General features: G+C 37.4%; 2 protein-coding genes across 15 annotated transcripts in view; one reads left to right on the top strand and one right to left on the bottom strand.

Moving 5' to 3' along the window:
* The window catches only part of MED12L (mediator complex subunit 12L), a 322,241-nt gene that overhangs the window by 224,755 nt on the left and 80,887 nt on the right, over positions 1-16,599 (top strand). For all 10 annotated transcript variants that reach the window (XM_081064322.1, XM_081064328.1, XM_081064329.1 and 7 more), the window contains one exon: positions 15,073-15,220. In XM_081064322.1, the coding sequence (XP_080920448.1) occupies positions 15,073-15,220 (148 nt within the window). The remainder of the gene's footprint in view (positions 1-15,072; positions 15,221-16,599) is intronic.
* Positions 1,894-16,599, bottom strand: part of P2RY12 (purinergic receptor P2Y12) — a 48,925-nt gene continuing 34,219 nt past the window's right edge. The window contains exons 1-4 of one of the 5 annotated variants that reach the window (XM_081064474.1): positions 11,653-11,762; positions 10,644-10,785; positions 6,720-6,883; positions 1,894-4,997 (exon numbers count right to left, since the gene is read on the bottom strand). In XM_081064474.1, the coding sequence (XP_080920600.1) occupies positions 3,962-4,981 (1,020 nt within the window). In that variant the 5' untranslated portion in view covers positions 4,982-4,997; positions 6,720-6,883; positions 10,644-10,785; positions 11,653-11,762 and the 3' untranslated portion in view covers positions 1,894-3,961. Of the gene's footprint in view, positions 4,998-6,719; positions 6,884-6,938; positions 7,086-10,643; positions 10,786-11,652; positions 11,763-16,599 lie in introns of those variants that run through there. The other 4 variants (XM_081064473.1, XM_081064475.1, XR_013994334.1 and 1 more) reach the window with 4 other exon arrangements.

Consider the following 16,599-nt stretch of genomic DNA (forward strand, 5'->3'; position numbering starts at 1 on the left):
TTATATGAATATGCAGTTTCATATGGTTACTATATAAGGAAAACAAGTTTAAAGAATTCAAGTATAGACATGTATATAGTAGAAAGTGACAGTTAATCCCCCTTACACACGTGTACATACCAATGTGTGTGAAAATATATAGATTTACATTTATTGACATTTTGGGTCTTTGTTTTATTTCATGTTAGTACATGGTGACTTCCCTAATTTTTAAAAAAGGTTTATATAATATAGAGTTACATAGTTTAGTTCAGCCTTTACTGATGGGCATTTAGTTTTTCCCCAGTTTTTCTCTATTAAAATCGGTTCCGTAGAACACAAACATGTCCATATATTTTCGTTCATTTGTTCCAACATATTTGTAGGAAATTTCCTAGCAGTGAAATGCTGGACCAAAGCTATGCATCAGAATGTTAAATGATGTTTTTCAAATAGCTTTCCAGAAAGATTGTACCAGTTTAGTTTCCCTGAGTGGGATTCTCCAAAGCTATTATTAAAAAGTCTTCTAAATCAATTCTAAACTTATAGGTTTAAAAGCCATGTCATTAAGTATACATTTATTTCCTTATTAGTGATGTACCGTGTTTCCCTAAAAATAAGACATAGCCGGACAATCAGCTCTAATGCGTCTTTTGGAGCAAAAATTAATAAAAGACCCGGTCTTATTTTACTATAATATAATATAATATAATATAATATAATATAATATAATATAATATAATATAATATAATATAATGTATTGTATTGTATTATATATATAATATATATTTTAATATAATATATATATTTTAATATAATATAATATAATATAATGCAATATAATGCAATATAATACCGAGTCATATTATTTTTTGCTTCAAAAGACGCATTAGAGCTGATTGTCTGGCTAGGTCTTATGTTCGGGGAAACGGTATGTCTTTTTTGTGTTTTTATTGTCCATTTGTATTTCTCCTGGAAATTGATTTTTCAAGTGCTTTTCCATTTATTTAAAAAGTCAGGCTGTTTCTCTTATTGACTTGTAAGTGTATTTCCACATGTTTAGTTCCCACTGGCATCACTGTCGCCCCCCTATGGACATCACCTTGATCAGTCACCAGAATCTGCAGTTATTTTTAGTGCAAAACTACTGAAATACCTAAATGCATGAAGAGAGGATTCCTTTTCTGCATAGGGTTTTCTCCTGTTTTTAAAGTTCTAGTCCGGTTGTCAATCTTCTTTTCTAAAGTGCCAGTTAGTAAATATTTAGGTTTTGCCACCAGGTAGTCTCCAACACAGCTACTCAACCCTGCTGTTGTAGCAGGAAACCAGCCATTGGAAAAACCTGAGTGGGTGTGGCTGTGTTCTAATAAAACCTCGTTATGGACACTGAAACTTGAATTTCGTATCACTTTAATGCAACCCAAGCTTTTACTCTTCTGATTTCCCCTCCACAAACATTTGACAATGTGAAAACTATTCTTAGGTCTTAGGCTTCACAAAGACACAGGATGGGCTAGGTTTGGCTTCCAGGCTATCGTTTGCCATGCCTGCTCATTGCTTTAGACAGTTCTGTGAGGAGCCACTGGGAAAAACGGCCAATTATCAGCATCCTTTGGACTTGTTAGCCACGAAGGCTTTGGGCAAGACTACATTTTGCCTCATTTCTGAACTTTTCAATTTCTGGACCTGAGTCTACAAAATTTGGCTTCACTTTTTTCTTTTTTAAGTTACTGTGAAATGTGGGATGTATTATGTGTATTAATATTCCTAAAGCTGGAGATAGTAATATGTTCTATGGATAATGAGCACGCCATAAATACTGATCTCTCAGTCTGTCTTGAGTGGGGTTAGTTCATGCTTGACGTAGGAGTATGTGCTGTCTAATGTCTTTGAATAAACAATTTCCAACAAAGTGTGACTTAGAGTTTAATGTAAATTTTTCATATTATATATAAAAACATAGGTAACTCCAAACACTTTTCAATTTTTTACCAAAGTACCGTCATACCATTAGCGTTTCTGGTTTGCTTTTCTTTCTCTTGTGGAAATTGTCATCTGAATTAGTGGTGAATTAGTTTTAGTTCAAAAGGAAAGATTATTCAGGAAAGTCTTTGTGCACTCTGCAGTCTCTCAGCGCCTCATTTGATTCTGGCACTGTGATCTGGTCAGCTGTAATCCACTCCCTACCCCAGCTCTGGTGGCTTGAAGAGTGGATCTGCCCTTTATTTTTCCCATGCAAAATAAGAAGGTCAGATATTTGAGCTCTCATTTCTCTTCCAGCTCAAATATCTTGGTATTTTCACAGGACATGCACACCTCTGCATGTGACATTCGAGCGAGTTGCATCAGTTTACATGGCAGAAATGACTGCCGCTGTTGTCCCGGTGATACCTGGAATACACATGTTTTGGTGGCACATGTCTCCGCTGACCTCCAGTGCTTGCTTGCGGCGGGGTCAGAGAAGGAACGTCGCTGCTCGGTAATTGATACCAGTTCGAGAGTTAAATGAGTTCAATTCTGTACTGAAATTTAGCCCAGCAGAACTCGTGGAGGGTTTGGATAAATCAACGATTACTGAAGTTCAGTGAACTTCCTTATACTACAGTTCACCCTTTTAATTTCTTCTTGCATTATATTTAGATATTGGTATCTAGCTATGCCTTCTGTTTGAGAATCAACCTCTGAGGATCGTAAATAATTGAGATAAAAGATGTCAAATTGCAAGTGTGTTATATATTTTGTTTATGTTAAAAAACAATGAATATGGGTTATGTGGAATCAGCCTATATTTTAAGTCTGACATATTTTTTTCATTTACATATGAATTAATTGATGTGAGATGTCACCTTCAGAAGAGACTTTGCCCAATATTGTTTCATAATGCACTGTATGAAGCTCTGTTGCCAGCTATTGTTTCTTAAATAGGTTTGATGCAGGAGTATATAAAAGGTGAATCATGGTATCTAATGTTTGAACAAAGAAATTCCAACAAAGTGTGATTTAGAGTTCAATGTAAATTTTTTGTTAGATACACAAATAACAAACAGGTAATTCCAAACATTTCATTAACATTACTTTCCTGTTAATAGTTATGTGGTGCAACTGCATAATCATATTTAATTCGTTTTTCTTACTAAGAGAAATGTTCATTAACCCAAGTAGCAGGTACTTTCTAGAAGCTAGTTAATAAAGGTATGTGTGAATGAGGGTGGTCGTATTTATGAAAGTTGTCAAAATATTAGTAAAATTGGTTTCTCTAGTGTTAAGGAAATATTCTAGGTTGTTTTTGTTGTTGTATTAGAATGCCATAAAAGTAACTTCTTATTTTAGTAACTTCATTTTCTATTTCTACTTTTATCAGAAAGATGGGTTTTTTTAAACCTCTATCTTCTTAATGAAATTTTGGGGGAAAAAATTCAGTCCCGTCTATTACCACTAGTTTAAATCCCTTAGGTTTTTGCTAATAATTGAAGATTAGTAGTTACTATCCTTTGTGTCCCACCTACTTAAATTTTTATAATATCACTATAGGTAAGCATTTGTTTGGGGGACTATGATGTATATACATCTTAATAAGTATAATTTTTGGTCAGAAGATTTTATCAGATTTTTCCTTAGTTGCTTATATATATAGTAAGTTGATAGATAATAACATTGTCATCAATCATGTATTTAAAGAATTACAGTAGACATTATATGGTCAGCCATCTTGCCAAAACTTTCCAATTCATGAATTCTTTGTAGTTTTGCATGTAGCATGGTGATTGAAGGCAGTTTGTTTTGCTACACAGCTACATGTGAGGTTTTTTCCCCCCTACATTTTAATACTGGCAAAGTAAATGAAAATTACTTTGTAGTCTATTTCTTCAAGAGTCATTGTTACTAACTTAGCTACTTCTTAGTCAGTATTGCTATTTTTACATAGTGCTTCCCTTTTAGGCATCGGAAACACTAATAGATGGAAGGATTACCTCAGTTTGTTTACATTGGAGTCTCTTGGCTTGGGTCACCACCACCCTGTCCTTTCTTCCTGTTTTCATGAGGTGGCCGGTTCGCAGGATTGGGGCACTTCAGCATACTCACTAAGGAATTTTTGAAGGACTTGCAAAGGAAAAAATAGATGAATGGATCGAGGCATGCATGTAAGGAAGTTAACCAGAGAGTGCTCTCTTTCACATAGAACAGAGTATTCTCAGCAGAGCAGTCAAAGACATCCCGGGTTTGGCTCAGGGTGTAGGGAATTCGGGCAAAATGGAAGGGAACAAAACAGATAAAAAATACAGCAATGATAATGAAAACTTTGATGTTCACCTTTTTTTGGGGAACTTTGCCTGCTCCCCTTGTTCTTACATATGACCTATACAGTTCTTTTGTAATGAGTGTGTAACATACAATGACAATTAAAAAATTAATCCAGAAAATGACCTGACAGATGTAATTAACTATTTCATGCCAGACCAGACCAAACTGTGATTTGAGGAACGAGCATTTCTTCACATTCTTATCTCTCGGCCTCTTGTTGGTCAGAATCATGTTCGGCAAAGAGAGGAAGAACATGAATGCCCAGATGATAACAGAGAGAATCTTAGCCCCTAACAGATTATTAGGATTGGATGTTTTAAATGGCCTGGTGGTCTTCTGGTAGCGATCGATAGTTATCAGTCCTAGGAATGAAATGCTGATATACATTGTGAAGTAAAATACGACAGAAGTCACCTGGCACACAAAGGTTCTCAGTGGTCCTGTGCCCAGTTTGGCATCGCTGAGGATTTTGAATGGAAAAGTCAGAATCATGAGAAGATCAGAAATGACCGTGTTCTTAAGGAAGATAATGAAGTTGGAATTACTGCGGATTTGAAAGAAGATCCTCATTGCCAGGCCATTAGTGATGAGTCCAACGAAAAACAGGAGCGTGTAGAGGAGCGGGAAGAGGACCTGGGTGATTTTGTAATCTCTGGTACACAGGCTGCCATTCGCAGCCGCAGAGGTCAGGTTCTCCATGGCTTCTCTTTGCTACCTAGAGGGCAAGGGAGGGGGTGGTTATTTTTGGTCCCAGATAGTTGATTTTGCTCCTACCTCTGTGTGTCTCTTTTTTAGACAGGCTTCTCTAAAAATTGAGGTTTCTGATTCTTGTGGCAGTTAGTAAGAACACAGAAAACTGAACTCTCAAGAATATTTCACCATGGCAAATATTCTATGCCCAGAAAAGTGAAATAGTCTGAGAAAGTATGGATAGTTTGTATTTTTCATTTGTTGAATGCCTCTTATGGGATATTTTTAATCTTAGGCAAAAGCTCACATGTATTTATATATTAAAACTAGAAAAGAAATATTGGGGCTATGCTTTGTTCTTCTCTAGCTTCATTTCCATGCCTCTTAACTTTTTTGTTCTATTCACAGTCACTTTTTCTACACCATCCTTATTCCTGGACTTTATTTACTCTGGTACCATCAAAGGGTTTTAAGAAGGAACGACTGATACTTGTCTATCAGAATTTTTATAAGTGTAAAGAAATTTGTATAAAATCACTCATTGGAAATTTATTGTTAAATAAAATACTGAATCAGAAAGAAATTTTTTCTTATAACTAGAGGCTATTTCTGCCTTTATGTTGCTGTCCTCCATTCAAAAATCAGCCTCACAGGGACTCATTCTTTGGCTTCAATTATTTTAACCCATGTACATCTCATTTCCAACTACGCTCAGTATATTCAAAGTTTTTGCATACATTTTATTGAATATGATCAGTACAAATTTTAAAACAGTAAAAAAAAATAAAATAAAGGTTTCTGTATGTTGTCATCAGCTGGCATTCATCAAAACAGCTGGACATGATTTCTAGGCTTATAGGGAATACAGTGGTAGCTAAAATAATACATCAAAATGGTGTCCATGTCTGGTTCCATAGGTTATTCTACCCCAATGGGTGGCTAAAATGGAAACTAAGACTTCACTTGAATACATTATCTGGCATCTAAGTTGGAATTTAAAGTGAAATTTGAAAACTTTTTGTTTCATCAAAGACAATGGAATTGATTCTACATAAAATATTATTCCTAAATATAAGACACTGTAATGTTAAAAGTACAAATATCTAAATTCTTTGAAAAAGCTTCCATGTAAAAGATTTAAATGACAAATAATGGTAGCACTGACTTCCTCAAAATGGCAATGGAATTAATGTTTTTTATCCTTTAATTACTGAAAGTAAAACAATTAAGATTCATGTTATCACAACTATGGCTTCAATTTTCAATATCTCCTCACCTGTTTAACTTAAACCAGCAAAAAACAGTATTTAATTGATACAAGAACTGATTTTTATTTTCCTTGCTACTGCTATTTGCTTTTAGTTGTGTATTCTCTGGTAGTTTTGAAAATTCTACTTTGGGAATACTTATTTTGCATAGACTATAACTATACCCCATTTAACAAATATTCTTGATACTGAGAATTTCAGCTCCCTGTATATGTAAATCTCATTTTACATTCGAGGTAAAATAAGTGAGACCATTTGTATTTTATTTCCATGCTCTGTATAAATTATTTTTTTAATGAAGAAGTAAATGTTTATCTCTGACACCATTAATGTGGCTTATATTTAATTTTTTATTCCAAATAAGTGCTTTCATTGATAGTTGTTAAAGGTTTCCAATTTTAAGCAAACTTGAGAAAATTGACGCATACATCATAGCGTAAGGGCCTATATTTGTCATATACTTCTAGACATAAAGTTACCTGGTTACTCTGTCGATTCTGAAGGATTTGAATGTATCCAGTAAGTGGTAGTTACTTCAGCCTGCAGAGTGGCATCTGGTATTTTCCTTTTTGATGTCTTAGTTTAGTTGTTAAAACTCTTTATGATAATTTGCTGAGTTTTCATCAGTAAAGTCTTGAGGGTACTAGAGAGAAATAGAGCGAGAGAGAGGAAGAGAGGACTTCACAATCAGAAATTACCTTCAAATGCTCCGGACTCAAAGTTCTGCAGACACTGGATTTCCGTCTGGTCCCCTGTATGACTTCTGCTTTTATTTCCTTAGGAAACGTGGGGCAGGGTGGGGGAAAAGTCATCTTTTGAAAAGCAATTTAAAATCTTGCAGCTTTTTACTGAAACCTGCCATAGAGTTGATGCTTTATTTATGAGTTTTTTATTTATGAGTTATTTTGGTTATTTTCCATGCAAATGATAAATCCAAGCCTTTCGATGTGTGCTTCCTGGAGAAGGTTGCAAGCTTGCTTTCTCAGATGATTATTTACCTGAATACATATTGTGCTCAACTTGGGTGATATATTATATTTTAATAAGTAATTGCATTAACTTGAAATGTGTGCTCGTTAGGGATGTTAAGTCTCTTGCTCTTTGTTTTTTTCCTGGCTAATCATTTCATTATTTTAAATCTGTGTTTGATCAACTCTTTGTAGGCAAAACAGTTTCCTCCCATTATAAATGATAAGATTTCAAAATTACATTAGAAAGAAAAAACAGTTGTATCCATTGCCAGGCTTATTATACAATGTGTCTTTCATGTTTTTCTTGAATAGAATTTACATATAAACAAACTTTTTTTTCCTTTTAACCTAGCTTTTGGTTTGGGGGAAATATATCATTAAATAAAGAGATCCTCGTATCACTACTACTTGGATATAAATGTTATTGTGGGCATGTGCGCGTGCGCGTGGCACACACACACACACACACACACTCACACACAGTTTTTTAAAGTATAGTCTCCTGTTACCAGTAGATCCACTGGGTGCATGGATGCCTTTGCTTTGAACATATCTTTTGGTTATTTCTTTCTTCTGTGTTTTGCATATGTCTGTATCTGTATTTGTTAATCTTCAACAATGGTTCTCAAAGTGCAAAACATCAGTGAGGCTTCACTGAGGAGATGTGGGAAATGCACGTTCTTGGGCACCAAATTTAGCCCCAGTGAGTCAGAAACTCTGGGGGGCACCGGCATCTCTATTTTAATGAGCCTTTCAGGTGAGGCTCATGCACATTCAAGTTTGAGCACCAACTGATGTAAATTGACACAAGAGTTTTGTTGGCATTAAAGAATATGAAATCAAGCTCTGAACTTGAGTCATTTCATTTGGGAATTTCAGTTACATAAAGATTCTGATCTGTTAGCTATCTAGAGGTGTCAGTTTGATATTAAACTCTTGGAAAAGTGGGTATTACGTTGCTTTTATTTTACAATTTGACTATTGTAGTGATAATCTTAAATTATTTGTTGATTTGGAGACACAGAATTATACTTTGACAGAGCTTTCATGCTCTGTATACTTCAGAATAATAATAGCCAAAGTTTGAATTCTTACTGTCACGAACTAACTTGTTTTATGATCTCAACCACTCTCTGAAGTAGATATTCATATTGTTTCCATTCTCTGGATGAGGGAAGCTGAGGAGCAGAGCAATGAATTAATTAGAGACGTAGTTCCCAGCCCGTGGCCTCTGACTCCAGACCCTGCATTTGTTCTCACTGTGCACCTGCAAACCTTCCCCAAGGCACTGTCTCCACAACCCTAACTCCATGAATGAAATGGCTGCACTTCTTTCAAGAAAATAGAAGTACACTTGCCCTTACAACAAATTGTAAACTGTATGGTTTGTTTATAAAGTGTTTCTAAGGCCTTCAGATGAAACAAGGCTTGTGAGAAAGATCATTACTATTTTCAACAAATTAATGTGTTATACCAAAGGAACACTAATTAGGTTACTTAAATCATATGCTCTATTGAGAATTTGTATTTCCAGATTATTAGAGGACTGTGAATACGGGATATGAAGGGGAAAGGAAAGGCTTCAACCCTTGATCTACATGAACTTTTTCTTTTTTCTGGTTTTAACTCAAAACCACACCTTCTCTGCTAATAATTTCTCAGGTGAATCATTGCCAATTACCCATTTATACCATTTGACTCTGAAAGTCACTAAAATCTTTTAAGTGAGAAATGTCTTAGGTTACAAAAGTATATATTATCATATGAATAGATGTAGAGCAAGTTTTGCACTTTGACCTCTCATTAAACAACACATGCAGTTTGTAATTATATGTATTATTGTTTTGACCGGGACTAGCTTTGATTGATTTGATTATTGATTTTTCTATGCCTGAGATGACTTAGAAAAATAAACTTATACCCCAGAATTTTTACATGCAGGTGGTTTAATTGGTTGATTTATTTTGATAAGTCTGTTAAAGGTTGTCAGCTTATCTGAAGATATTTACTTGGAATGAGATTACGCTCACCCCAGAGGGCCATGTCCTGAAATGGTAGCACCTTGTAGTCCCCGTGGAACCAGGTGGGGCAGGAAGATGGAGCTCCTCGGCTGTTTTACTTCTAAGATTTCAGGGTTTCTAAATGTGGTCATTTTGACATCAGTGAATGTTTTGATTAAACACATGTATTTTAAGTCAGGTATTGCTTATGTCAGTCATCCAACTTGGCTTCACCTCTTAGAGTACAGAAATTTAGGTTAGACGTAAGACAAATCCCAAAAGTAAGGAAACTTGGGCATTGGGGTGACTAGTGAAAGAGAATACTCGCTAGCTCTGCTGATCCAACTGTTTCTCATCCCTGTCTGGAGTGTTTTGCTTGAAAGCAGAGGGCTAGTACATTTAGTCAAACCCCTTGACACCCATTATGCTCCTAGGATGCCCCGAGTTTATCGGGTAAACACCCCATTTCAGCCATACCGTGGCGTATAAGCTATTGTAGAACAAAAATTTCTTATACAAATCAAATTAAAGGAGTCTGCTATTTTCTTGATTTTTTGAAAAATTTACTCCAACTCATGTGGAGTTACCAATAAGAAGAAGCTGTACTTTCTTGTTACTGTAGCACAGCTTCCCTATACGTCTGCACAACCCTTCTTCCACCCAGTCAAGGGCTTTTAATCGATATAACATTTATTGGAAGTTATTTTTTTCCAAAAAGAATAATGTGGTATATTGAAGAATTCAGCTAAAAGAAATCATGCTTGAAGGCCTCTTTTAAGAGTTCTTTATGTTAATGGGTTAGCTAAAATAAAAATTTTATGTAAATTCATTGTTTTTAAAAATGTTTTTTTGCTATTTTTTTTGGAGGTGAGGTAGGATGCTGTTTGCAGTTTACTCTATCATGTATACTGGGTTTACATTTGCATATTTAAACATACAAAATTAAAGAGTGTTGGGAGGTCTGAATGCTGTATTTTGTTTTTATCAGGACAGTTGCATCGACTTCATCTGTTTTCCATTAGTGCTTGGAAGAAAAGGAAGCACATTCAGAGTGGGATTCTTATTTCCCTTTAAAAAGAACATTATTAAATTTAAAATTCTACAATTATTGGGTCACTGTGCAAATATCAGAAAATATGAATATGAGTAAGCAGAGTGCATAGCTCTGATAATCTCACCACCATCGTCACATCTTTGTGAACACACGTATTTTGGCAATGTTTCTAACCACTTATTTAAAGAAATGAACATGACTTAAAGCAGACTTCAGTTCAATTAACTTCAATTTTTCCTTCTAAGGATATTTGGCTCAAGAGACGTATTTTGATGTCTGTATATAAGAGGCCTTTCGGGATATTTGGACATGCATTCTCCCAGTTCCTTATCAATTAAGTCTTTGTGATATATTATCTGGAGAAAGAAAGTAATTGACCTGGAGGATGAGGTTTTCAGAACTTCGTTTACAGGGAAGATGAGCTGTTCGACCCAGAGACAGAAGTGGGCTGGCACGAAAGGGATGACTAGATGTCCCAGGATTCTCCAGTGGGTTCCTTCTGCTGCCCAGTAAATGTGTCCTTCAGAGAATCAATAATAGAGTAATTCTTTAGTACTGATGGCCAATCATTAATATTACTTACAACTATGCAGTTTGAGGGTGTTTTAATACCTAGCTGAAAGAGTAGAGCTCATTGTTACCTTTGGAAATATTTGGTCCATTTTCTTAGGTTGCCTTTATTCTCATGTAGTATAAATTGCTATTTGAAAACTTGGACATTTTCTACATGTACAAGACATTGACAGAAACCAATCTTGTGGGCTATTGAAAAACAGTCACTTTTAAAAGGCTTTGCCTTTCTGTTTGAAGACTAGTGAGCGCTGTCATGATTTTCCTAAATATATTAACCTTCAGAAGCAAATATGGCATTCACATCCCATACACAGTTGACCGATGGTTCTTTTCCAGCTACCGTGTTTCCCCGAAAATAAGACCTAGCCGGACAATCAGCTCTAACGTGTCTTTTGGAGCAAAAATTAATATAAGAGACCGGGTATAAGAGACCGGGTCTTATATTAATTTTTGCTCCAAAAGACGCGTTAGAGCTGATTGTCCGGCTAGGTCTTATTTTCGGGGAAACACGGTAAGTGCTTGCTGCTCTTTCTTTTTAATTCCCTCCCCTCACTCTCAACTTTCAACTCATGACTTTGCTTCTGGCCCAGCTCCCTGAGCATATCAGGGCCCATGAACTGATAAAAGCTTTTTCACTTACAAATTTCTCTGTATTTCTCACCAATTTTCTTTTTTCCCTGTGTTTAATTAGAAAGGTGTGCCTGTATTTCTTGCCAACTTAATCCAGACAAAAGGCTATTGTTTTCTATCTCCTTTGACAGTTATCTGCCTTCCAACCTGGATTTCCTTTATAGAGACTTTATTTGAAACATACCTTTGAATGAAGAGTTTGACACTGATTATCCTAATAGAATTTTCTTTCCTCTCAAGCTGTTGTTCTCCATGCACAGCTACTAGTAAATGGGTTGCTTTCTTCACTCTCACCATTTCACTATCTGCTCTTACTTCAGTTCTGTTTCCTGCTTCTGGCCACCCCCCCCCCTCCACTCTAGAGAAACTTCTCTCTTGAGGATCACATGTGTTTTTTCTTAATAAACCAGTCAGAGAGGCCACATCAATTGTGATTTCTTCAATGCATTTGAGATTGTTGATGGTTCCCATTGTTAAATTTCTTCTCCCCGGCTTCTTTGAGCCCGACTTATCTGGTGCTCTTATTAATTATGGAGAGGACATGTGTAGTGTATCATTTGATGCCTTATGTATCCCTTTTACTGTCTCAGCCCTCTTTGTTGTCGTCCCCCACCCCCCCACCGCCCGCAGAGAACATGGGCGTTTTGTATCCTTCCCAGTGACATGTTGCTCTTATCCCTAAGCTGTCACCTCTGCATTAGTCCCTATGTCAAACCACCTACTAAATAATATAAAACATTTCTACTTACCCTTCAAAGTTCTCTCACCTGAAGGTGAATCCATGAGCTCCCTGCCCTTATTACCTGCTCTTCCCCCACCCCAACATTTTGTCTAGAGAATCCATCTTGAAATCCATGAGATACCTGATCCTTTCCTAAATTCCTTCAGACACCACTTGATTTTGCCTCTTACTTTTTATTCCCGCTACTAAGACTTAGCTTACACCCTACAAACTTTTTTGCTTTTTCTCTCTGCTTCTCATGTCTCCTTTTCATTTTTTTAGCACTTAACTATCAGGTTAAGTTTTCTACAAAACTAGTTTTTGTTCTTCATCCCTGCTCGGATCTTTCTGTCATGTGTTTTTTTCATCAGTCCACTTACTTATTATTTCATGTATCCAAGAAATGTTAAGTGCCTAATCAGTGCCCATTAAGGACAGTAGAAATGTGAATACAACAGACGTGGGGGTTCACCTCACAAAATTGACCGTCTGGTGGGGAGTTCAGACATTAAAGAAATACCTAGAAAATGAGTGAATTACACTGTGGTAAATGCCCCAAAGCTTCTCTTCCCCTGCCTGTCCCCCCCCCCCCCTGTGCTGAGGGTTTTCCCTAAGCTGAGGTGACAGAGTGAGGGGCCTGATGCTGTCATTGTAGGTAGCATTTGCACAAGTGAGACGGAGGCTGTTTGAGAGCATTTTAGGTGGCGAGAAGAACATAGCAAAGGAAGGAAGTGTCCCTGCATCTTTAGGAAATGTTGAGTAATGTGGTACAGTGTGAATATGAGATGTGTGCATGAGAAAAGTACAAGTGCAGAAATATGAATGGATGGCAGGGGGTGCTGCTAAACTTTCACATTCTTCATCTCAGTTATTCTCAGAAAAACCTTAGAAGGCAAGTGGTGTTACCCCATTTTTCAGGGAAGAATCTGAGGCTCAGAAAGTCTCATATCCAAGACCGTGGAGCTGGACCTGAATGCGGTCAGAGCTTTCTTACCCCGAGCTGGGCTGCGTTTGGTACAATGTGGAGCCACAGTCTCCCACGTGCTTCGTGAGCACATGGGTCTTTCCAGGACACCTTCCCTCACCATCTGTGTTTGGGCCTCTAGCTCTGCAAACGCTCCTTTTACTGAATCTGCACTCCGTGAGGACAAGCACTGTCATCCTGGAATTTTCCTCCGAGTTCCTAGCACCTTTTTGTGCTGCAAGTAGACACTCTAGAAACAGTTTTTGAACAACTGCTTACATCCTTCCGTCACCCGTCCCACGGAAGTTTACATTAGAACCATTTGACACAGAAAACAATCACCAGCACACGTGACTGGCACTGCATGAGTTTTGAACAATTTTCACAGTGCCCTCCTGTTCCCTTTGTAGGGTTCATATGTGCATATCCCATCAGACAAAAGAAACATATCAGTAATGCTCTGCAACAACAACAAAAGTGGGAGATTACCAAGCAATTCAGGTCATTCAGATGTGCAGCCAGGTGTAGGAATAACTACCTATTTTGATTTGATCCTGTGGTTGAGTCTGTCTTTGGAAAAGTTGGGGGAGATTTGGATACTCAGGATATATTTGGACACCTGAAACAATAATAATTTGGGGATGGGGTAGCAAGATAGATTGGAAGGGTGCACACATTTCTGGTAGAACATACTAAAAAGGAACCAGTGCAGGGAGAAGTGGTACCTTGAATGCAAGGGAGAGAGAGAGAAAAAGACAGAATGACAAAAAGAGATTGAGAGGAAAGTGATAGACACAGAAAACAGGCTCTTATTTCAAGACTGCAAAAGCAGAATGCTACTTTGTGCAGAGTACAGATGTGGAGTGCTCCAAATGAAACACTGGAATTCTCCAAGTCTCCAGGATTTTGGTCTGTGGCGGCCACTGCTAATTATGCACACAGTACAGTTTGTGTTTCCTGGGAAATGTTTTCTCATGCAAGCTCCTTAGGATTAGACATTGTTAGGAAGGGTTAGCACCTAAGCGGGGGCAGACATGTACAAATGGTAAGAAAAGAAGATGGACTGAAGGACAGAGCCGGAAATTTTCCTAAGAAAACAGTAAAGAATAATATTGATCCAAGAGAGAAAGTTAGATAGAAAAATTCAAAACCAGATGTAAGAGAGAACACATCCTGGACTATTTAACTTTGGCTAAGGAATGTGTCTAGTGGCTTGTACATTATTTGCGTTTTTTTTTTTTTTCTGTTACTAAATAATTTCCTTTCCCACATGGGAGAAATAGTGCTTGAATTCACGGTATCTGGGCAGGGCTGAGGAGCTGGACCAGAAGAGGAGGTGTTGTTAGAACACGTTAGCATTTCCAGCTATTTACCTCACATCTAATGAGATCTGCACTCTATATTTTTGCCATTTGGAAATAAACATACATGTATCTTGCACAGTCACGTTGGAAGAAAATGGAACATTTTTACAAAAGTCCTGGATCCTAGCAAGATCTTTTTTCTGACGATGAACAAGTTATTGATGCTGTATATAGAAAACCAAACTTACTAAGAAACAATATTTATCTTTAGGGAAAAGTACAACTAGATAGTATGATGTGAAATAAACACCATGCTAAATTTTAAACAGTGAAAAGTTTTTCAATAAAAACTTACTCCGTAGGGTACGCCCACATCAACTGCTTCTATTAAGACTTCAGGTCAGTTGACCCTTTTTTTTTTTTTTTTGAACTTTAGCAAGTCCCAAACTGGAAAAACAAGGGTGTTGCCAGTGGAGTTGAGGTGAATTGAGAGGTGGGCGGGGTGCCACCACGGCAAGCCAGCATGGAGAGGCTGTGGTTAGTGCATTCCATGGATGTGAAATACAGCCCCACCTCTGCAAACAAGGGTTTCAAAGTGCGTTTTCTGTTTTTCAGGATGAATCTTCAAGTCATGAATGTAACCAGCGCACAATCCTTCTGTACGGAGTGGGCAAAGAGCGTGACGAAGCGAGACATCAGCTGAAGAAGATTACCAAAGATATTTTGAAAATCCTAAATAAGAAGAGCACCACAGAGACAGGGGGTAAAGACCGAAATGCATTCGCTCCTATTGTGACATCTGGTGCATTCTCTCTTAGCTCGGCCTTTATCAGCTTTGTGCACGGCACCGTCCCCCGTGTTTCCTCTCCTGAGTGACTGTCCCATTGAAATATGAATAAGCACATTGAAATGTTACGGTCTTTGTTCCATTTATAGTCATCCTTATACTAAAATCGCATGTTCTATAGATAGATAGAGGTCATTTTTATTTTCTCCTCTTTTTTATACTTCCCAAATTTTCTACAGTAGTCACAGATGAAGTACTGAAGAATGAGTTGGAAAACTCTTACTCTGGAGGTTTCTCCAATGCTTTGCCATCCTTTTCAAGCTTGTAGTTTGCTTTGGGTGCTCATATTTGTGTGATAATTGAAAATCCTGAAGTGTAGTGGCTGAGCTTTTGTTGCCTTCTTGTTATTCAGAAGGTCTCAGGGTGGGCTACCCATATCACCAAATGATTTCAAGTAAAAACAAAATGTGGGTCTCTGTTCTGTAATGCCTTCTTTATTTGGAATCCTCTTTCCCATGGCTTTTTACCTAATTTTTACAGGGAAGTGATGCCTTTATGTCACCACGTTGCATAATTGAAATCTTGCCATTATCCACTTTACATTTGCCTAATTACTCTTCGCAAGATTTGTTTATTTTATTAGGCAGTCATATGATTTAAAATATGATATCATTAGATATACTCCGCTACCACCAGTGATGTTCATTTCTCTGTTACTTAAATACAAAGGGAAAAAAACGTTTGGATTTTCCCTGTGCAAACCGCACACTTCCTACCCATGGTATGAGCCACCTCTAGGAACGCTGCTTTGCTGGTCAGTACAAAATAAATATTTCCGTATGCACCTCTCCACAGGGGCCCCAGTCCTTAGACTTCCAGCAGATGGACTACTAGAGCTTGTCCATCTAGTTCTTTCCTTCAGGAAAGTCCAGATATAACTGATGTAAACGGCTCTTTCCTCCCCATCAGTAGGAGCACACAGGCACATGGGCAACATGTTTTTCACTCTGAATGTGACATTGCGGGCGTCTGAGGTCCAAGTTTAGTCCGTGGAGCACAACAGAAGTTACCTTCATGTGATTTGCATTATGTTCCCTAACCCTCCCCCCCCCCCATTGCCAGTGCAGGAGCTTGTACTGCAAAGTCTCCCTGAGGGGATACAGACATGGGAGGGAAATGAAACCCTGTTGTCACAGCCTGTCACTATTGAGCTTGGAAAGAACAAAAGTGCTCTAAGAAAAACTGTTGATCTGTCATTTTCCTCTTTTCTTTCTTAGAGAAAAAGAGGAAATGGGTTGCATTTAGAAGTCCTGCAACTAGCTAACAAAGAATATTTGAAACTACTTTTTGTATAC

This window comes from Rhinolophus hipposideros (genome assembly GCF_964194185.1).
Source record: "Rhinolophus hipposideros genome assembly, chromosome: 2".
NCBI classification, from domain to species: Eukaryota; Metazoa; Chordata; class Mammalia; order Chiroptera; family Rhinolophidae; genus Rhinolophus; species Rhinolophus hipposideros.